The 17,183-nt window shown below is 47.1% G+C and overlaps 1 protein-coding gene across 1 annotated transcript in view; it reads left to right on the top strand.

Moving 5' to 3' along the window:
- The window catches only part of MED13 (mediator complex subunit 13), a 1,439,203-nt gene that overhangs the window by 1,236,183 nt on the left and 185,837 nt on the right, over positions 1–17,183 (top strand). Inside the window, exon 27 of the mRNA XM_078679821.1 lies at positions 8,524–8,663. Within this exon, the coding sequence (XP_078535947.1) occupies positions 8,524–8,663 (140 nt within the window). The remainder of the gene's footprint in view (positions 1–8,523; positions 8,664–17,183) is intronic.

Genomic DNA, 17,183 nt, shown 5'->3' with positions numbered 1-17,183 from the left:
TAGGGGAGAGATGCAGCGAAGTTTACCATCTGCTGTGGGCTGGATACTGCCGACTCACTAGGCAGGACGATTTCCACGTCGGTAGCCCTTCGACACTACGCCTGGTTGAGGTCGACTGGTTTTTCGAGGGATATCCGAGGGATATCCAATCCCCTCTTATGGACATGACCTGGTCCTCTCCACCACCCGCCCTGCGAGTCTGCCTTTTGCCCCTTTCGTGGATGGAAGGGGGTCCTGCCACTTTCCTCCAGGGCCACAGACCAGCGCAAGCTGTTCAGCCCCAGCAAGGCCGGGGACGTGGGAACTACCTCCGTGGTTTGGAGGGCTAGCGTGCGGGCCAGTCCACCACAGCCCCCTCTGCAGCAGCCTCCAAACTGACCTTTCAGGGCCACCAAACCCTAGTTGCAGGCAGGAGTCACCTCCCCCACTGGCGCACCATCACGTCAGACAGGTTTGTTTTGCAGATAGTCCAAAGGGGCTACTCCCTCTCCTTCAAGACTGCCCCTCCAGCCATGCCACCTCATCAGTACCATCGCATGTCGGAGGATCGTCTGACAGGAAGTTTTGGCACTCTTGGCCAAGGGAACCATCGAGCGAGTTCATGTCCCGAAAGTAGGTCGTGGTTGCTATTCTCAATACTTTCTGGTGCCCAAGAAGGACAAATGCCTGCATCCTATCTTAGATCTCAGGAACGCCAACTGCTTCCTCTGGAAGGAAAAGTTCAAAATGTTGACGTTCAACCCTGGAGACTGGATGGTAGTGTTGGACTTGCAGGATGCTTACTTTCATATACCCGTCCTGCTGGCCCACCGGTGCTACCTACGGTTCACGGTAGGCCACGAGTGTTTTCAATTCACCATGCTCCCCTTTGGCCTTACCAGCGCCCCTCGGTGTTCATAAAAGTGTTGGCGGTTGTCGCAGCTCATCTGCGCCAATCAGGAGATCCAGTATTCCCCTATCTCAACTACTGGCTGTTGAAGGCGGGCTCGCCACAGGCTGTTGTCTCTCACCTCCAGACTACAGCCGACCTCCTGCATGTGCTGGGGTTTTCCATCAATGTGCCAGAGTCACACCTGAGTCCCTCTCAGAACTTCCTCTTCATCGGAGCGGTTCCGGACATGACGCGGTGTCGGGTCTATCCTCCCGAACAGCGAGTCCAGGATATTAGGGCTATGATTACTATCTTTCAGCCTCTATCCTGGGTTTCAGTCAGGATGACCCTGAGGCTTCTGGGCTTCATGGCCTCCTGCATCTTGCTGGTAGATCATGCCAGGTGGCATATGTGGGCTCTGCAGTGGGACCTGAAGTTCCAGTGGGTGCAGCATCGGGGAATCTGTCCGATTGTGGCCAGAACTTGGTTGGCACTGCACGGCAATTGCAGTGGTGGCTAACAATTCAGGATTGGGTCAAAGGCAGATCCTTCTCCCTTCCTCAACCAGAGCACACAGTGGTGACAGACGCATCCCTTCTTAGATGGGGCGGCCGCATTGGAGTGGTGGAGATCAGAGGCCTCTGGTCTCCGGCGGAGTCCGGGCTCCACATTATCCTTCTGGAGCTTCAGGTGATCCGTCTTGCACTCAAAGCATTCCTTCCCTCTGTCTGGGGAAGAGTAGTGCAGGTGTTCACGGACAACACCACCACCATGTGGTACTGCAACAAACCGGGCTGGGTGGGGTTATGGACCCTATGTCAAGAGGCCCTCCACCTCTGGACATGGCTGGAACATCAGGGCATATCCCTGGTGGTTCAACACCTGGCAGGTTCACTGAACGCCAGGGCGGACAAATCCAGCCGCAGGTGCATGATGGATCACAAACGGCGTTTTCACTCTGAGGTGGTGCAAGGTCTCTTTCAGCAGTGGGAGTGCCTTGGTTAGATCTATTTGCCACCGAAGAGAACAAGCAATGTCAGCAATTCTGCTGTTGGGATTTCCAAGGCGACACTCGCTAGGTGACGCTTTTAGTCGTGCATGGAGTTGCGGTCTTCTATACCCCTTTCTGCCTATACCACTTCTGCCCAGAGTGCTGAAGAAGATAAAGCGCAACCGGGCCCATTCATTCTTGTAGCTCCGGATTGGGCACGAAGAGTCTGCTATCCAGAGCTGCTCAGCATGCCCATCAATCCTTCAATCTGACTGCCTCTTTGGGAGGATCTTCTGTGGCAGTAGCAGGAGACCGTCCTCCACCCGAACCTGCCAAGCCTCCACCTCCTTGCGTGGAGATTGAGAGGCGTCAGTTGATGTCGTTTGACCTGCCTCCCCATGTCTGCAATGTTATCTTGGCAGCCAGGCATCCCTCCACTAAGACGGTATATGCCTGCAGGGGGAACAAATTTGTGGAATGGTGCACAGCAAAGGCTGTGGATCCCCTTTTCACCCCTCTTTCTGAGGTTCTCATGTTCCTCCTTTCTTTGGCCCAGCAGTGCTCTGCTCACAGCCATTTTATCCTTCCTTAGGCTTCCTGATCAGTCTTCTCTTTTTAAGTCCCCTGTTGTAAATAGATGCTTTAAAGGCCTTACTTATCTTTTTCCTCCTGTTCCTTTCGAAATGCCCCAGTGGGACTTGAACTTGGTTCTTACATATCTTATGTGCGCTCCCTTTGAGGTGCTACATAACTGTCCTCTCAGACTCCTCACTTTGAAAACTGCTTTTCCGGTGGCCATCACCTCTGCACGCAGGGTGAGTGAGCTACAAGCTCTTTCTTCCAAACCTCCCTTTCTGGCGGTCCGTCCCGACAAGGTCGTCCTTAGAACTAGACCTCCCAAGGTGGTTACTTCTTTCCACATTGGCCAAACCATCACTTTGCCCACCTTCTTTCCGCCTTCGCATCCTTCGAAAGAGGAAGAGATTCTCCACCGTCTGGATCCAAAACGTGCGCTTTCCTTCTACTTGGATCGCACCAAACCATTCCCTGGGGGCGACCAGCTCTTTGTTGGTTACGTGGGTGCTAAAAAAGGTTGGGACGTGCACAAACGGACGATCTCCAGGTGGGTCGTTCTGTGCATTAAAGCCTGCTATTCTTTGGCAAAGAAGGAGCCTCCAGTGGGGCTGCATGCCCATTCCACCTTGGCAAAGGCAGCTACTACTGCTTTGGGATGAGGAGTCCCCCATAAATGACATCTGTCAGGCGGCTACGTGGGCATCGCTGCACACGCTCCCCAAACACTACTGCCTCGACAGCCAAGTCCGGAGAGACGGCTTCTTTGGACGTTCTTTCCTCCAGGACTTTCCGGTGTGAACCGGGGTTGGTATTGTTGGGGTATCTATTCTAAGGTAAGGAATGTATAACTAACTGTTTCTTTCAAATGAACAAGTTACTTACCTGCGGTAACCATATATCTGTAAGAAATGTATATTTGTTATAGATTCCTTACCGCCCCACCCATCCTCCCCGTTCTGTGAACTGACTTCTTGGGTTAAGGAGTTCCTTTCAGGACCATAGTTTTGTTCATCAGTGGTTAGTGTCTTGCATGGCTCTCCGCTCTTTCGTGGCAAGTCGTGTACAGAACTGATGCCAGTGCGCGAGGGTGGCGTTTAAGTAGCTACCGCAACATCATCCTGGCGACCACGATAACGAACGTGGAGTCTACCAACGCCACCTTCCGATGCAGTGGTACTGCTGACGAAAAACTTAGCGGATCCAGCCTTACTCCTTGGGTGAAATCTCAGGTATGGAATCTATAACTAACCTATGTTTCTCACAGATATATCGTTACCTAAGGTAAGTAACTTGTTCAACGTGACCACACTCTTCTACAATACAAATCTGCTGCATACATCTAACCCCCATTTCAAAACACCTCACACTCTAAAGAAATACAACCCCCATAAGCCACTATGTTCCACCTACCAGTGTGCCACGGAATCAATTTACACATGTTTGTTTACATCATACATTGTCATAAAATTACTATTTTGCAAATCACTGATCACTTTTGATTAAACTCATTATCAAATGAAGACTAAAAAAAACTGATATGTAAACTGGTGATCTTCAACATCATTCTGTTAGTTCTAAACACTCGACATAGATGCCTCCTAGTGAACGTGACGTTACCGGACTGCCTTGCATGTGACAATGTACTGTTTAATCTGTTTAGACCTTGATTATCCTGCGTGCAAACGCTCAAAGGGGCAATTATTCATACACTGTCCAAATAAGTGATAGAATGCACACCTTTATTAAGCCTAATTTGTTTAAAGTTATTCTATGTTTTGCTCTCCCGTGAACCATCCATTTGTGCCATGCCTACAACCCACTGCCATGGCATATGTCAGCCAACCCTCTAGCTGGGTGCACTATACCAGTGATGAGGGTACAGGTGCATGAGCCCTGTACCACTACAGTATCTAAGCCAATTCTTGGGCATTGTTAGTGCAGTAATGCCATTAAGAGTATATGGTCCTGGGAGTTTGTCATTACGAACTCCACAGCATCATAATGGCTTTACTGAAAACTGGGAAGTTTGGTATCCAACGTCTCAACACATTAAAACCACACTGATGCCAGTGTGCGATTAAATGAAAAATGCACTCAGAGGGTGTCTTAGAGATGCCCCCTGAAGAACTACCTAACTCTTATGTCCTGGCTGAGTGACTGCTCGCTTGCTACCACCACCAGACATGTTTCTGGCCCCCTGGATTGAGCGCCTGCTGCTCTCGGGGGTCTGAAACAATGCACATCCTGGGACGAGGTGCCAAGCCTCCTCCCCCAGTATGGGTAGGGTCCACGAAGGGGAAACTTCAAAGGCTTACTGCCTTTGTGAGCTACCCCAGCCTTTGCTGCTTCCAGCAACTTGCTCCCACCGGTTCTAACACCTACTTTGGGCGGGAGAATCTGCGTGAAAACCAAGTATAGATGAGGTGTGCCCATCTTTGCCAACCTCACACCTCAGGTGGGGGAGGCGAGGTGTAGCCCAACTCTATCCCGCCATCTTGTAGATGGGGGGTCCCAACCAACCAGAGAGAGGCATATGACCCCCTCCCAATGGAGGGTGGCATGATAGGGGGTGTACCCACCCCAAGGAAGGGACCATTGGTCCCAACCTTTACTTACCTGTAACGCGCCTAAATCTAGTATTTAGGGGCAACTCCAAACCTTGCCTCCTCTGGCATGAACCGACCAGAAAGACTAAAGAAGCCGTGCTGAACTAAGAAGAGGAGGATGCCCACTGACTTGACCCCAGCCCTACCAGCCTGTCCACTTTGTGGAGTTGGTTTTGTATGAGAAATTGAAAAACTGCCAATAGCTAGAAAACTGATAAATTACAATTGTGCAAAACTGATTTTACTGACCTTTTCTCTAGGAAATGTCCCAGTGTGATATCTAAGCATATCACAACGAGTAGAAAAAGTAACCCATAAAGTAATCAAAAGTATTCTAACCGTAATTGCCACTGAATTCAAAGTATTTACAAACTTGTAACGAAGTAATTTCCATACAGCTTTCTTGTATTGGTCAACCTGCCTTGAAAAGTATCATTTACACTTACCTGTACCAGGCTTGCTTGGTTCTAGAAAATAAATATAACTAATATTTGTAGACAAACAAATTAGTCTGAGTTCAGTCTTTGAGTGTGTGACATCATTTACTGCCTGAGTATGTACAACAAATGCTTAACACTACCCTCTGATAAAGCCTTACTGCTCGCCCACACTACCACAAAGTAAGGTGCTATCTACTTTTACCTCTGTCTACCTTTAGTGTTTCACTGGACTCTGCACACTATACCTCATTTTGCTATAATATTTATGGAGCCAGCTTCCTACACCTGCTGAAGAAGTACGTTGCTGTGTAGCACATGAAAAGATGGTATCCCCCTAATCCCTCATCGAGTAACCAGAACCGGTGTACACCTGCGTGGGTGTGTGTTGCACTCAAAGTGCTAGTTTGTCTGTTTTTTTTTATCTCTGCCTGTTGCACTCGCAATGGCGGTACAGTTGGTGTGACTCACTATGCTTGCCTGGCATTTGATCTAATTAATGCTGCTGTCTCAATTTTTCTGCACATGTGCTTTTGAGTCATTGTCTGTATGGGTATGTGTGCTCTATGCATTTTAGTGGCTGCGTGTGTGTGCGTGCGCCTGCATTTTAGTGGCTGTTCATATGTGCACCTCTTTACATTTCTGTGCCTTACTGAGTTGCTGCTCAAAGTGTCTGCATTTATTTCACATTGAAGCTTGTGTTGGCTGGCTATCTGTGCACATACTTCTGTTTGCATCTCTAAGAAGTAGGTTTTCTGGTCGTCACATGTAGATTTCTTTGGCGGTTGGAGAGCCACGTGGTTCTTATACAAGCATTTTTCTTTCTGTCACTTTTGGTGTATTTTTCACTTCATGTGCCTGGCATGTTTCCTTGGGAGTTGCCTGATGGTTCTTAGTGAGTCCCTTTATCAATGCATGTGTTCCTCTGTATTTCCTTCCTCTTAGTAGTTGTTGGTAAGTTATGTTAAGTCTACATGTATACTACATATTTTCCTACAGAAGAGTAGTGGTGTTATGAGAGAAATTTGTGAAATTCATTTTTGCCAATAGAGCTTATGGAAATTATTTATTGGCCATGATATGCCGGGAACGTTTTCAATGATGTGTGAAATTTCAAACAGTGCCCCGTCTGTCTAGACAGTCTCTTTGACAGAGCTCCATAGACAGGTGTCCTGGTTTCTAAAAAAGCTTATTTGCCCTTGCTTTTTAAAAGCTGATAAAATGGGTCTAAAATCATGTATAAATTCCTATTATTGGTTTATACCTCGCATATTTTTTGGTTTTCTTCTATGTATGCTTTTTGTATGTAATTTTTAGCCATAGGAGACTGGTTTGAGCAGAAAGTGTTTTGGTAATAGTGAAAAATTATGTGGGCTGCTACTGCATGTGTTGGACTAGAAAACTTCACCACGTTGTGGAAAAAGTATTGAAATACACAGAGTATAGATTTCGTATGACTTTAGTAGACAAAGTTGTACTTCTTGTCCAGTTTTTACATAGAAAACCATCAAACATTTTTTGCATATTAAGTACCATTTTCACAAACAGAGTACTTGAAAAAAATACTTCCCCTGGCACATACATCTCGAATTTGGCACCAATTACAAGAGGTACCGGAACGGACAACACAAATCCCCTGCAATTTGATATGGAAAATACCAATTAATAAGTCAGTTCTTTGAATAGGAGTCAAGTTCTTTATCGGGGTGAGTCTCCGTGTTTCCAGTCAAAGCACACACTGAATCTTGCAAAAGGCTGCGTTTTGTTTAACTGCATTCATACAGTTGTGTTCTCTATGATGTCCTGTGTATTACTGTTGTATTCTGTGTGATGTCATGCATGTTGAGGCATATTCTCCCAACAGACCAGGCGAATGAGTCTTGTGTCCTTGTGTAATGTAACTGGTGCTGAAGTAATGCGCTAAATAAACTTTCATACCTCACCACTTTGAAAACTCACCAGCCGCCACTGGGTTGGAAACTCCTTCCGTGGCCACAGAAAAAGGGAGAAAAAGGTGCACTGGGATTTGCGAGGGGGCATGGAAAGGCCTTAAGACCTACCTGTACCTCTGCTGTCCTTGAATGGCTCAGCATAGAGTCAGCCTTGTCTCCAAACAGACTGGAGCCATGAACAGGCATGTCCATTAGCGAAGCTTTAACATCCCTTAAAAAGCCAGGTGTGGTGCTGTAAGGCCCGAAGACAAAACTGCTCTGTCTGGTGTGTCGATCGTGTCCAGCCCACATCTGAAGGTGAACTTGTCTGCATCTTTCCGATCAGTCATAGCTTGGGAGAGTGTTGCTCAGGCCTGCTCCAGAACCATAGGCAGCACCTACACAACTGAATCCCATAGTGAGTGGGGGTACTGTTTAAATGCTTTACACTTGTTCTCTTGTATAAGCCTGACTGCTCGTAGCCACAGCTACCCAGGGTTGAGCTAAAGCTTTACGAAACAAAACCTGCTGGTCCTAAATGGGTGGATAAGTGATTACATGTTGAATGTCACACCATATAATACACGCCATTTCCTCACAATTACCATGGAAATCCTTCCTTGATGAAGATTGAAGCAGGTGAATGTATGAAAAAAATAAATACTGAAGGACAACAGTGTACAGATAAGTAACTTGTTCTTTCTTTACCGCTGCTCCGCCAGTATATTATTGAGATTCTGAAACACTCTGTGTGCCTTTGCTACATAAAGTAATATATTGAAGGTCTACTTCTGTAGCCCTTGAAGCTGATTTGTGAGGCAGCACAAGTGACTTGAAGTAAAGCATTAACTTTTATTTAAAAAATAAAAATAGACTAAGGAATATTTAGGTGCTAGTCTACTGTTGGTATATTACCGCAATATTTTTCTTTTGCTGGCGCTATGTACGCACTCATTGTATTATGCTACCAAACTTAATTGAAAAGGAAAATGTTACATATATTCGTTTAGATTTAATACTTGAGTGCGTTTGTAGCCTTTCTAACAGAATTAGCCTGTGTATTAAGAGGTGAAAGTGAAAGGCTTACAACTGTTTCTCCTCTTTTCCAAAGACGGTATGGGTATATTTGACTTGCTAGACACTGGAGATGACATCGACCCAGATATTATTAGCATCCTCCCTGCATCCCCTACTGGATCCCCGGGGCATTCGCCAGGATCTCATTACCAACACGGAGGCGATACAGGAAAGGTAGGTGTTTTTGGATCTAGTGTGTTAAACTGTGTTCTCTTTTGTAATTATTGATTTAAGCATAACATTACTTTTGGAACAAGCTTTCATTTTTTGGTAGACTTTTTTTTAGTAGACCCGATCCTTTCACGTTTGTTGGCAACCTTAAATAATACCAGAGACCAGTTATAGTCTGTATACTTCAAATGTAATCTCCCTCTGTGGGAATACTGCATAGATTCCTTGTTTTGGTGCCTGTGCCCATGTATCCATTGTTCAATGATTCCTCCTAGGTAAATGGACTGTAGGGGTTTAAACAGTTCCCAGTAAACTTAACTTATAGTCGTAGGCACTGAATTGCCTCTCTCGCTGTAGGATCATGTTTTGGAATAAAAATATACATTTTTTTAAATTAAAAAGACAAATTCTAACTACAAATTCAAATGTTTGTAGTAAGTCCTGCTATAGATACACTTGCTCTGCATACTCCGCCATCTAGTTTTGAACTCTCATGTTGGCAGGTTTTTCTTCAAAGAAGTCTTTTCAGTGGCAAGGTGTGAGGGACTCGCCACTTGTAGGCATTGTGCTTAGACGGCAACTCCATGGAAGATTTTTTTTTCTGCCATCCGGTTTGGACGTTCTTGCCTAGGGGTCAGAGTTAAGTGTGTACCTTCTTTGTTGCCTTGTGCCCCATATCTTCAATCTTCCAGTAGAACTTGTACACTGGGTGATGGAACAGACATTCTTATAGCTATGTAACCTTTGCCTGTCCCCTGACTCAACAATAGTGCATACGGGTTCTTCCTGATCTTCTATTTGAGGAAAACCCTTCAATATCGACTGGAGACCCTCTGGTCACTCCATGAATCTCGGATAATGCCCCAGTTTTTTCTGGGAGCATCCTTCTTCCGATGTTCAAGAAAGTAAGGGAGCCTCCATCTCAAAACATTTACTAACTCCACTTCTCCTCGACTCCACCACCCTATCGGGAAAATGTAGGAAACTGGGTTTCTGTTGTAGTAACCCCTCCCCCACTTTTTTCCACATCTCTGATGCACTTTGACTTGATATGTCCTGGGTCCATGCCGATCAGGTCCCCAATGCCTGTGTTCTTTCCCAAAATGGTACCTTTGTACACCCCAATTGGCACCTGGTAAAAGGTACCAAGGGCACTGTGACCAGGGAAGGGCTCTAAGGGCTGCAGCACATAGTTTGCCAACCTTCTGTATCATGTACATTAACACACACAGCATGCCATTGCAGGTTGCGTGTTTAGCGTGAGAAAAATGAAGATGACATGGCACATATACTTCTGTATCAAAAAATGGGGGTGATAGAATGCACACCATTATAATTAATTAATTCCGCATTGTTTTGAACTGATTTGGCTTTTGTGTGCTCCCTGGACTTGCATGCTCTGCCCCTGTAACACACTTGTGTAAACTCATCAAAACTAGAGCGTAGTTGTGCTCCTATGCCAGATGCACAGCGTATTTCGTAAATGTTCACAAAATTACTATAGACTTGTCCATTTTTACCGTTTTATTCCATTTACTCCAAAGTTCTTTTCCTTTCATTACTCTCCCCATTCACATGTAAGGTTATGTGTTCCCATTGTTTCTAGTGAGACAGATAAGCCTAGTAGCAAACTTCTCATCATAGGAAACCGACACTGATGCCAGTGCGGGATTTATTATACGATGCACTCAGAGGGGATCTCAGAGATAACCCCTGAAAAACGACCAGCCTCTTGTGGGTTCCCTGACTGGTAAGCACCAGCCTGCCACTACGAGACATGTTTCTGGACCTTTGGGGTGGGAGCCTTTGCTCTCTGGGCCCAGAAACAAAGCCTTTCCTGGGCGGAGGTGGTCACACTTCCCCCAGGCCAGGAAGAGCCATCTGTGACAGGGAAACTTCAAACACCTTTCCGCCTTTGTAACGCGACCCCCATCCTCTCTATCAGGAGCAGTCCACCTTCTATCTCGCTACCTTTTCGTTCGGCAGGAGGACAGATGGGAAAAATTAGATTTTGTGCCCATCTTTCAACCCCACCCCACAGATGGGGGAAGCGCCAAGCCCACTCGTCAATGTCTGCCATCTGTGGCAGGCACTATCCAATCAGTGTTGGGGTTTGTGCCTACTCCCCCACGTGGGTTGAGCACACCATGAGCGGAGTCACCCTAAGGTCAGTAGCCCATTGGCTACTGACCCAGAGAACCCTAAAGCGCCCCCTAAATACAGTGTTTAGGGAGCAACCCTGAACCTAGAAGGCCTGTCTGCAGTTTCCACAGACCCTGCGCCAAACATTGCCTTGTCCTGCTGCCAGCAACCTCCAGAACCTCTGGGAGGACTGACTGCCTTCAACAAAGACCAGATCTCCTGTGACTACCATCTCTGTTTAAAAGAAAGACTCCAAGCCTGCTGAGGGCAAAGAAACCAGACTCCTGGAACCACTGATGCCCTGGCCCGAGTGGCCCAACTGTCCCAGCAAGGTCCCCCAGCACTCCAGAGTCAAAGTCCACCATGGGCTAACCTCACCAGGACTCCCCGACGACGCCAGCAGCCTCTGCACGGAGACTCCCCCCACCCCAACCGTGAGTGACCCGGTAAGGTGAAATCCATCCTCAAAAGGCACCCCTGCATCCGCCCGCCCTGAGGTGCATCTACATCCCGAGCCCTCCAACTTACCTGCCCAGCTGTTGGTTCCTTCCGCAAGAATTCCTGGATTGAGCCTGCAGCCAAAACCAGCAACTCCCATTGAAAATAACAGGGCACCGGACGCCAAAACAGCACCCGGCCGCCCCTTACTGCTGTGGGTGTACCTTGTGCGCTAACTTGAATCCCTCTTTACCCTGAGCTAAACCCTAGGAATTTGCTCCCACATCCAAGTGGTTTGCCCGTGAGCATCCACCATCTGGAGGCCCTCTAACCCCCATTGGATAACATTGGGTCTCAGCACTCTTCACCCGGCCACTCTCGTGCTGCTGAGGGTACTCTTTGAGTGCATCCTTGACCCTGGGGAACCATGCTCTAACCCGAGTAACCCAACTCCAAAGGCTGATTACTCACCTATAAACTGATAACCTGATTTTCTCCCAAAGAACTGCATTGACTGTTTATCTGTGGAAAAACTTCTAAGTGTGGAATTAAAAAGTGTATGAAAATCTAAAACTTTGTGTTGAGAAAAGCTGATTTTTATCCAGGAAATGTTCCAGTTTGAAATCTAGGCATATCACACGGAGTAGAAAAAGTAATCAAAAGTAATTACAAGTGTATTTGCACATTTTTACAAACCTGTAAGAAAAGTCATTATTCATCCAGCTTGCTTTTTAACAATCTGTGTTGAAAAGTACAATCACATTTTACCTGTACCAAGTCCAGCTTGGCTCTATAAATATAATACAAGAAATATTTTTGATACAATTGGTCTGAGTTCAGTCTGAGTGTGACATTTCTTGCCATAATAAAAGCTTAACCCTACCCTCTGATAAAGCCTTACTGCTCGGCCACACTATCACAAATTGAGAGTAAGGTATTACCTACTTTTACCTCTGTATGCCTTTCGGGATCCACTGGACTCTGTGCACACTATACCTTACTGTGGTATAGCATATACAAAGCCAGCTTCCCACAGAAGACTACAGACTTGATTCCATGCTGGCAGGGAATCTTATCCGACAAGTGAGTTTAGTTTGTTTGCCACTGCTACTGCCTAGAAATTCTCACATCCTATCCCAAAATCCCATCCCGCAACTACCACCTCAGCAGAGGGCATCTCAGCCTTCTGATGGCGCAGGTTGAAGCACTCCTTCAACAAACCTTTGCAATGCAGTAGGTCTCACATTTGCGAACGTTTAAGCTATTGGCATTGTAAATGACAATGCCATTTATTTGGTTTGATAATTAACACATACGTAAAAGGCATTGTCATGTACAATGCCAATAGCTCAAAGTCTTGTAAATGCGAGACCTATTCAAAGAAGCAGCCGCCGTTGTCTGCGACTGCTTAGAAATTTAAAACACGCATGGTGAGCTGAATGTTGCAGGAAAGCATGTTGTGCCTGCAGTAGGAGAAACTAAAGAAAATAGTGCTTGCAGATTAAAGACTCAGTGTAACAACCAAAGTAAAAGGGCCAGTCCTCATGGGAGGTTACGAATGAAGCCAAGGCAGTGCTAAGGAGGGACTAACAAGCCTATGAACGAATCAGAAGCCAGCATTTACAAAGGACCATGACACAAGCCAATGACAAATATGGGCGGAGAATGTGCGGGGCTTCTATTCCGTACTCCAATACAGCATGGCTCACAGAGCAGCGCATGCACTGTCCAGGTTAGACCTAAAAAAGGGGCCATAGAATCAATACCTCTCCAACACTGGGGAAAAGGGGTCTACTCTTTATTTCGTCATTCCCAAGAAGGACGGTTCAGTCAGGCCCACCCTAGACCTCGCGTCCCTCATCTGGTACATCCAAACAGAACACTTCCACATGGCCATGTTACAGGGTTTCATCCCTCTGCTTCACCAAGTTGGCTATGTGACTTGGACATCAGGAATGCCAACTTCCACATCCCCTTCTATCCCACCTACCAACATTATCTGCACTTTATTGTAAGTGGTTACCATTTTCTGATGGAGGTTTCTAACCACAAACTCCTCATCTTTTGTATATTCCCACAGGTGACAGGATCTGAAAAATCTTCAGCAGTACCCCTGCATGCCGGCAGGTTTCACTGGCAGCTCCATGTCAACATTGTTTTGCACCAGACGTGACTTGTGTGGACCTATATAAGCACCACCTATGCATGTTGATGTCAGTTTCTTTTTTTCAGAGCCATCGGACGTGGATCCGGAGCTACATCTCAACTCCGAGACCGCCTATTGGTCAAAGAATTTTACCTTGTGTGTAAGGGAAAATGTCACCTCCCACATCTACGAAGTTCAAACCCTGTGGGGAATGTTGCACACAGATTTCTGTGACTGACCAACATGGCTTTGCCTATGGTGCCTGGGGTCGGTCTCTGCTCCAAGCTGTGGGAAACTGGCTCTTCATGTGATATATCAAAATCTTGATATAGTGTGTAAAAGAGTCCAGGGGTTACCCTATGAGTGAACAGGGGCTTGCTAAGCAATCCAAAATGCTCCTCTAGAGGGTAGTGTGGTCGAGTAGCATTGGACTTAACACAGAGGAGTGCAAAACATTTGCAAATACACATAAGGATCAATAAATGACACGCACAACTCACGAAGGAGATTCACAAAAATGTAAAAAAATAGCAAGTATATTTATCTGTTTAGGATTGAGAAAAATCGTTCAGGTAAGTACGTTTTTAAATATAAATTATTTTCACTTTAAAAAGTTGATGGAAGAACACGTTCTGTAAACCTGTATAGTAAAGAGACTTGCAAAACCAATCGCCAGGACTTAAGGTGAGTGGTGGGCGAGGTTCAAGGCAGCACCAGAAGTGCACTCCCCACGGCATGAGGGCAGCCGGGTAAAGGGTGCAAGTCGGTTCCGGGAGCCCATTGTATTTCAGTGGTGATCGGTCTCTGTAGGAGGCAAAGGCTGTGGCAAGGAGTCCAGTCAGGTGAAACCAGCAAGTGGGCTAAGTCCTTGCGGTGCTCATGGACTAGGCATCACCTTTGGTCTTCTGGCCCAGGTGCGACGGATGCAGGGGTGTCCTTGAGTGTCTTTTTTTTTCTTCAAGAAGCAGTCTCTGTTAAGGGGGCCTGTGTTCAGAGGCTGCAGGTGAGTTTGGGGAGTCCAGGAGAGGTGAAACCACGATGTACCTGAGCTCCGGAGAACTGGGGGTCCTTGTTGACACTGGTGGCACACTTCAACTCGGGTCAGAGGCGCCAGGTGCAGTAGTGGCTTTGGGTGTCAGGTTTGGCAGTTCCGGAGTACTCTGTCTTCTCTTTTGGAGTTTCTTCAGAACAAGTCCACTGTTCATGGTCGGTCTTTAGTCTTTTTCGAAGGCAGGCAGTCCTCCCAGGTTTCTGAAGTCAATAGCAGCTGGTCGAGTCAACTTTGGTGCAGTTTTCGACAAGGGATGCAGACAGGTCGGCAGGGTTGGTACCAGGTCAGCTGCTACTTCGCCACTCCCCTGCTTTGACGGCTGTTAGGTGTCCCCTCTCTTCTTAAGTCATCAGGATCTGCTTCTCTGATGCCAGAGGCTTCCCTAAATACTGAAGTTAGGGGTGTTAAGGGAGTGTAGGGGTAGGGTACGGTACAATAGTGTATGTCACTACACTCCCGATATGACCTCTTCCTGTGTGAATTAGGCATAACCCAGTCCCAGAATTCCTAAGTATGCCATCGCAAAGATGGCTGCTTCTGAAAAATCATGTCTGCCTCACAAAAGCCTACCTTAGGGCGGGTACTAGCCTGGAGGTGGCACGCCTACCTGACTAGCTAATTTTCCCAGCCTGTCCTGGTGCCAAAGGGGGCTCTGGACACGTGTGGGGGGGAGGAGGGGGTAGCTTCTTCTCCTGTGAGGGCAGACAGATTCGCATTCCGAAAGCGCTGCTCCATTTAAGCTTGCTGGCCCATGGAGGCGAATCAGCAGGTCATCCTGTGGGAAGGGCTCTCATCCTAGGAGGTCACAACAGCATCTCAGGTGGCAGGCTCGCAGGAACCAGTCAGCAAGGACATCAGAGGCTGGTAGGTTTTCAGGGGGTACTGCTAAAGTGCCCTCTGGGTGCATGTATTGGTACAGCCGACACTGGCATCAGTTTGGGTTTACCACATGAGTTGTTTGATGCCAAAAATCCCTTTTTTCAGTGAATTAATCATGTAGCTGGGGAACTTGTTTCCACCAGTGTCCAGCACATGTTTTAAAAATGGATTCCCTGGTCACTTGTACTGGCAGTAATAGGGCTGACGAGCACAGGGGCATATCTGCTCATCCAGGTAGGCCCTCACATGTAATGTTCAGCACCCTGCCTTAGGGTTGTTAGGCCTGCTGTAGGGGTGACTTACAAATATGCCATGTAGTGATAGAGGACATGGCACACAGGGATGTGAAATCTCATGTTTTCACTTTTGTCCGCACAAAGAAACACCGCCTACAATGACAGCCTTGCATGTGCCTGGTGAGGGGTCCCTTAAGGTGGCACAATTTGTGCTGCTGTCTTTAGGGGCTATGTTTATCACCTCAGGCCCTAGGTACTAAGGGTACCCTTTCCTAGAGACTTAGAGTGTTAATGTTTTTGCCAGTTGGGTAAACAATTGTACATTTATTATTTACTGCAAATACTCTGCAGTAAATATACAGTTGTAATAGTTTGGATTGCAATTGTAAATGTACTTTGATTTGATTAAGGAAGTGTTACTGTTAATGCAATGCTTTTCAGAATACAGTACATATATTTTGTATAGGATTTTTAGAAGAATATCATGTAAGTTAATTAGTACTTTTCTTACAGAGTACAGTATGCCTGAATACTGCACTAGGACATTTCCTGTAAACAGGTAAGTAAAAGCTTTTTGGTTATTTAGTTAGTTTTAAACGATTTCTTAGATTTTTCAACTCTACACTCAGAAACTTCTCATAGAAAAACAGTCACTGTTATCCTATGGAGGAAAATAGTGTTATTGGTTCACAGGTAAGGACTTTGTTGTGGGGGTTGGTATTCTGGGGGTAGACTCGGGGGTCCCCCAGGGTCAAGGATGCACTCTTGGTACACCCTCAGCGGCACTAGGGCGACCGGGTGCAGTGCTAAGGCCCAATGACACCCAATGGGGGTAAGGGGCCTCCGGTTAGTGGCTGCTGACGAGTAGGCCACTGGGTTGTGGGAGAAAAGCTCCTAGACTTAAGATCAGGGCAAATGGAGATTTAGGCCAGCACAAAGATACACCCTCCGGGGCACTGGGGCGGCCGGTAGCAGAATGCTGTTTTGGTGTTGGACGCCCTGTAGCTTTCAATGGGGAGTCTCCTGTTTGAAAAAGCACTGCAGGCTCAGGGTCGAAGGTCTTCTGAGTGTGTCCATCACTTGGAGAGGCAAGTTGGGATCTTGGGGGTTTGTTAGGCACCATCAGTTGGGCCACCCAAGGCCGTGGGGCGTTGGGGGCAGGGGTACGTTTTAGGGTCAGATCTGCACGATTGGGGGGGACCGTCCGGTTTGATGCTGGAGGCAGGTCAGGGGTCACCGGATCTCGGGTAAGGATCGCCGGGGAGATCTCCTGTTGGGCCACTCTAACTCGGGCCGTGGGCGTCGGGTGCAGAGTGGTGCAAATTCGCTAAGCTGGAGTCTTGTTTGAACAAATCCGGTGTTCACAGGAGACAGTCTTTGGGATTGAAGGCAGGCAGGTCCTCCAGGTTTCTCGAGGTTGCTAGCTCCAGGACACACCGGGATTTCGCTGGAGCAGGTTCGAGGTGGGGACAGGCCGGTAGGGCTGGGGCCAAGTCAGTGAGCGTCCTCCTCTTAGCTTCGGCACGGTTGTTTATATCTTCTTTTCTTGTTTCTTGTCTGAGGAAGCAAGGTTAGGGGGCCTGAAAGGTTGGGCCCACTGGGTCACTTCTCTGGGGTGGGTACACCTCCTA

This window comes from Lissotriton helveticus, chromosome 3_1 (assembly GCF_964261635.1).
Source record: "Lissotriton helveticus chromosome 3_1, aLisHel1.1, whole genome shotgun sequence".
NCBI lineage: Eukaryota > Metazoa > Chordata > Amphibia > Caudata > Salamandridae > Lissotriton > Lissotriton helveticus.
The sequence above is the reverse complement of the archived record's forward strand: the minus strand, read 5'-3'. Positions and strand labels throughout refer to the sequence as shown.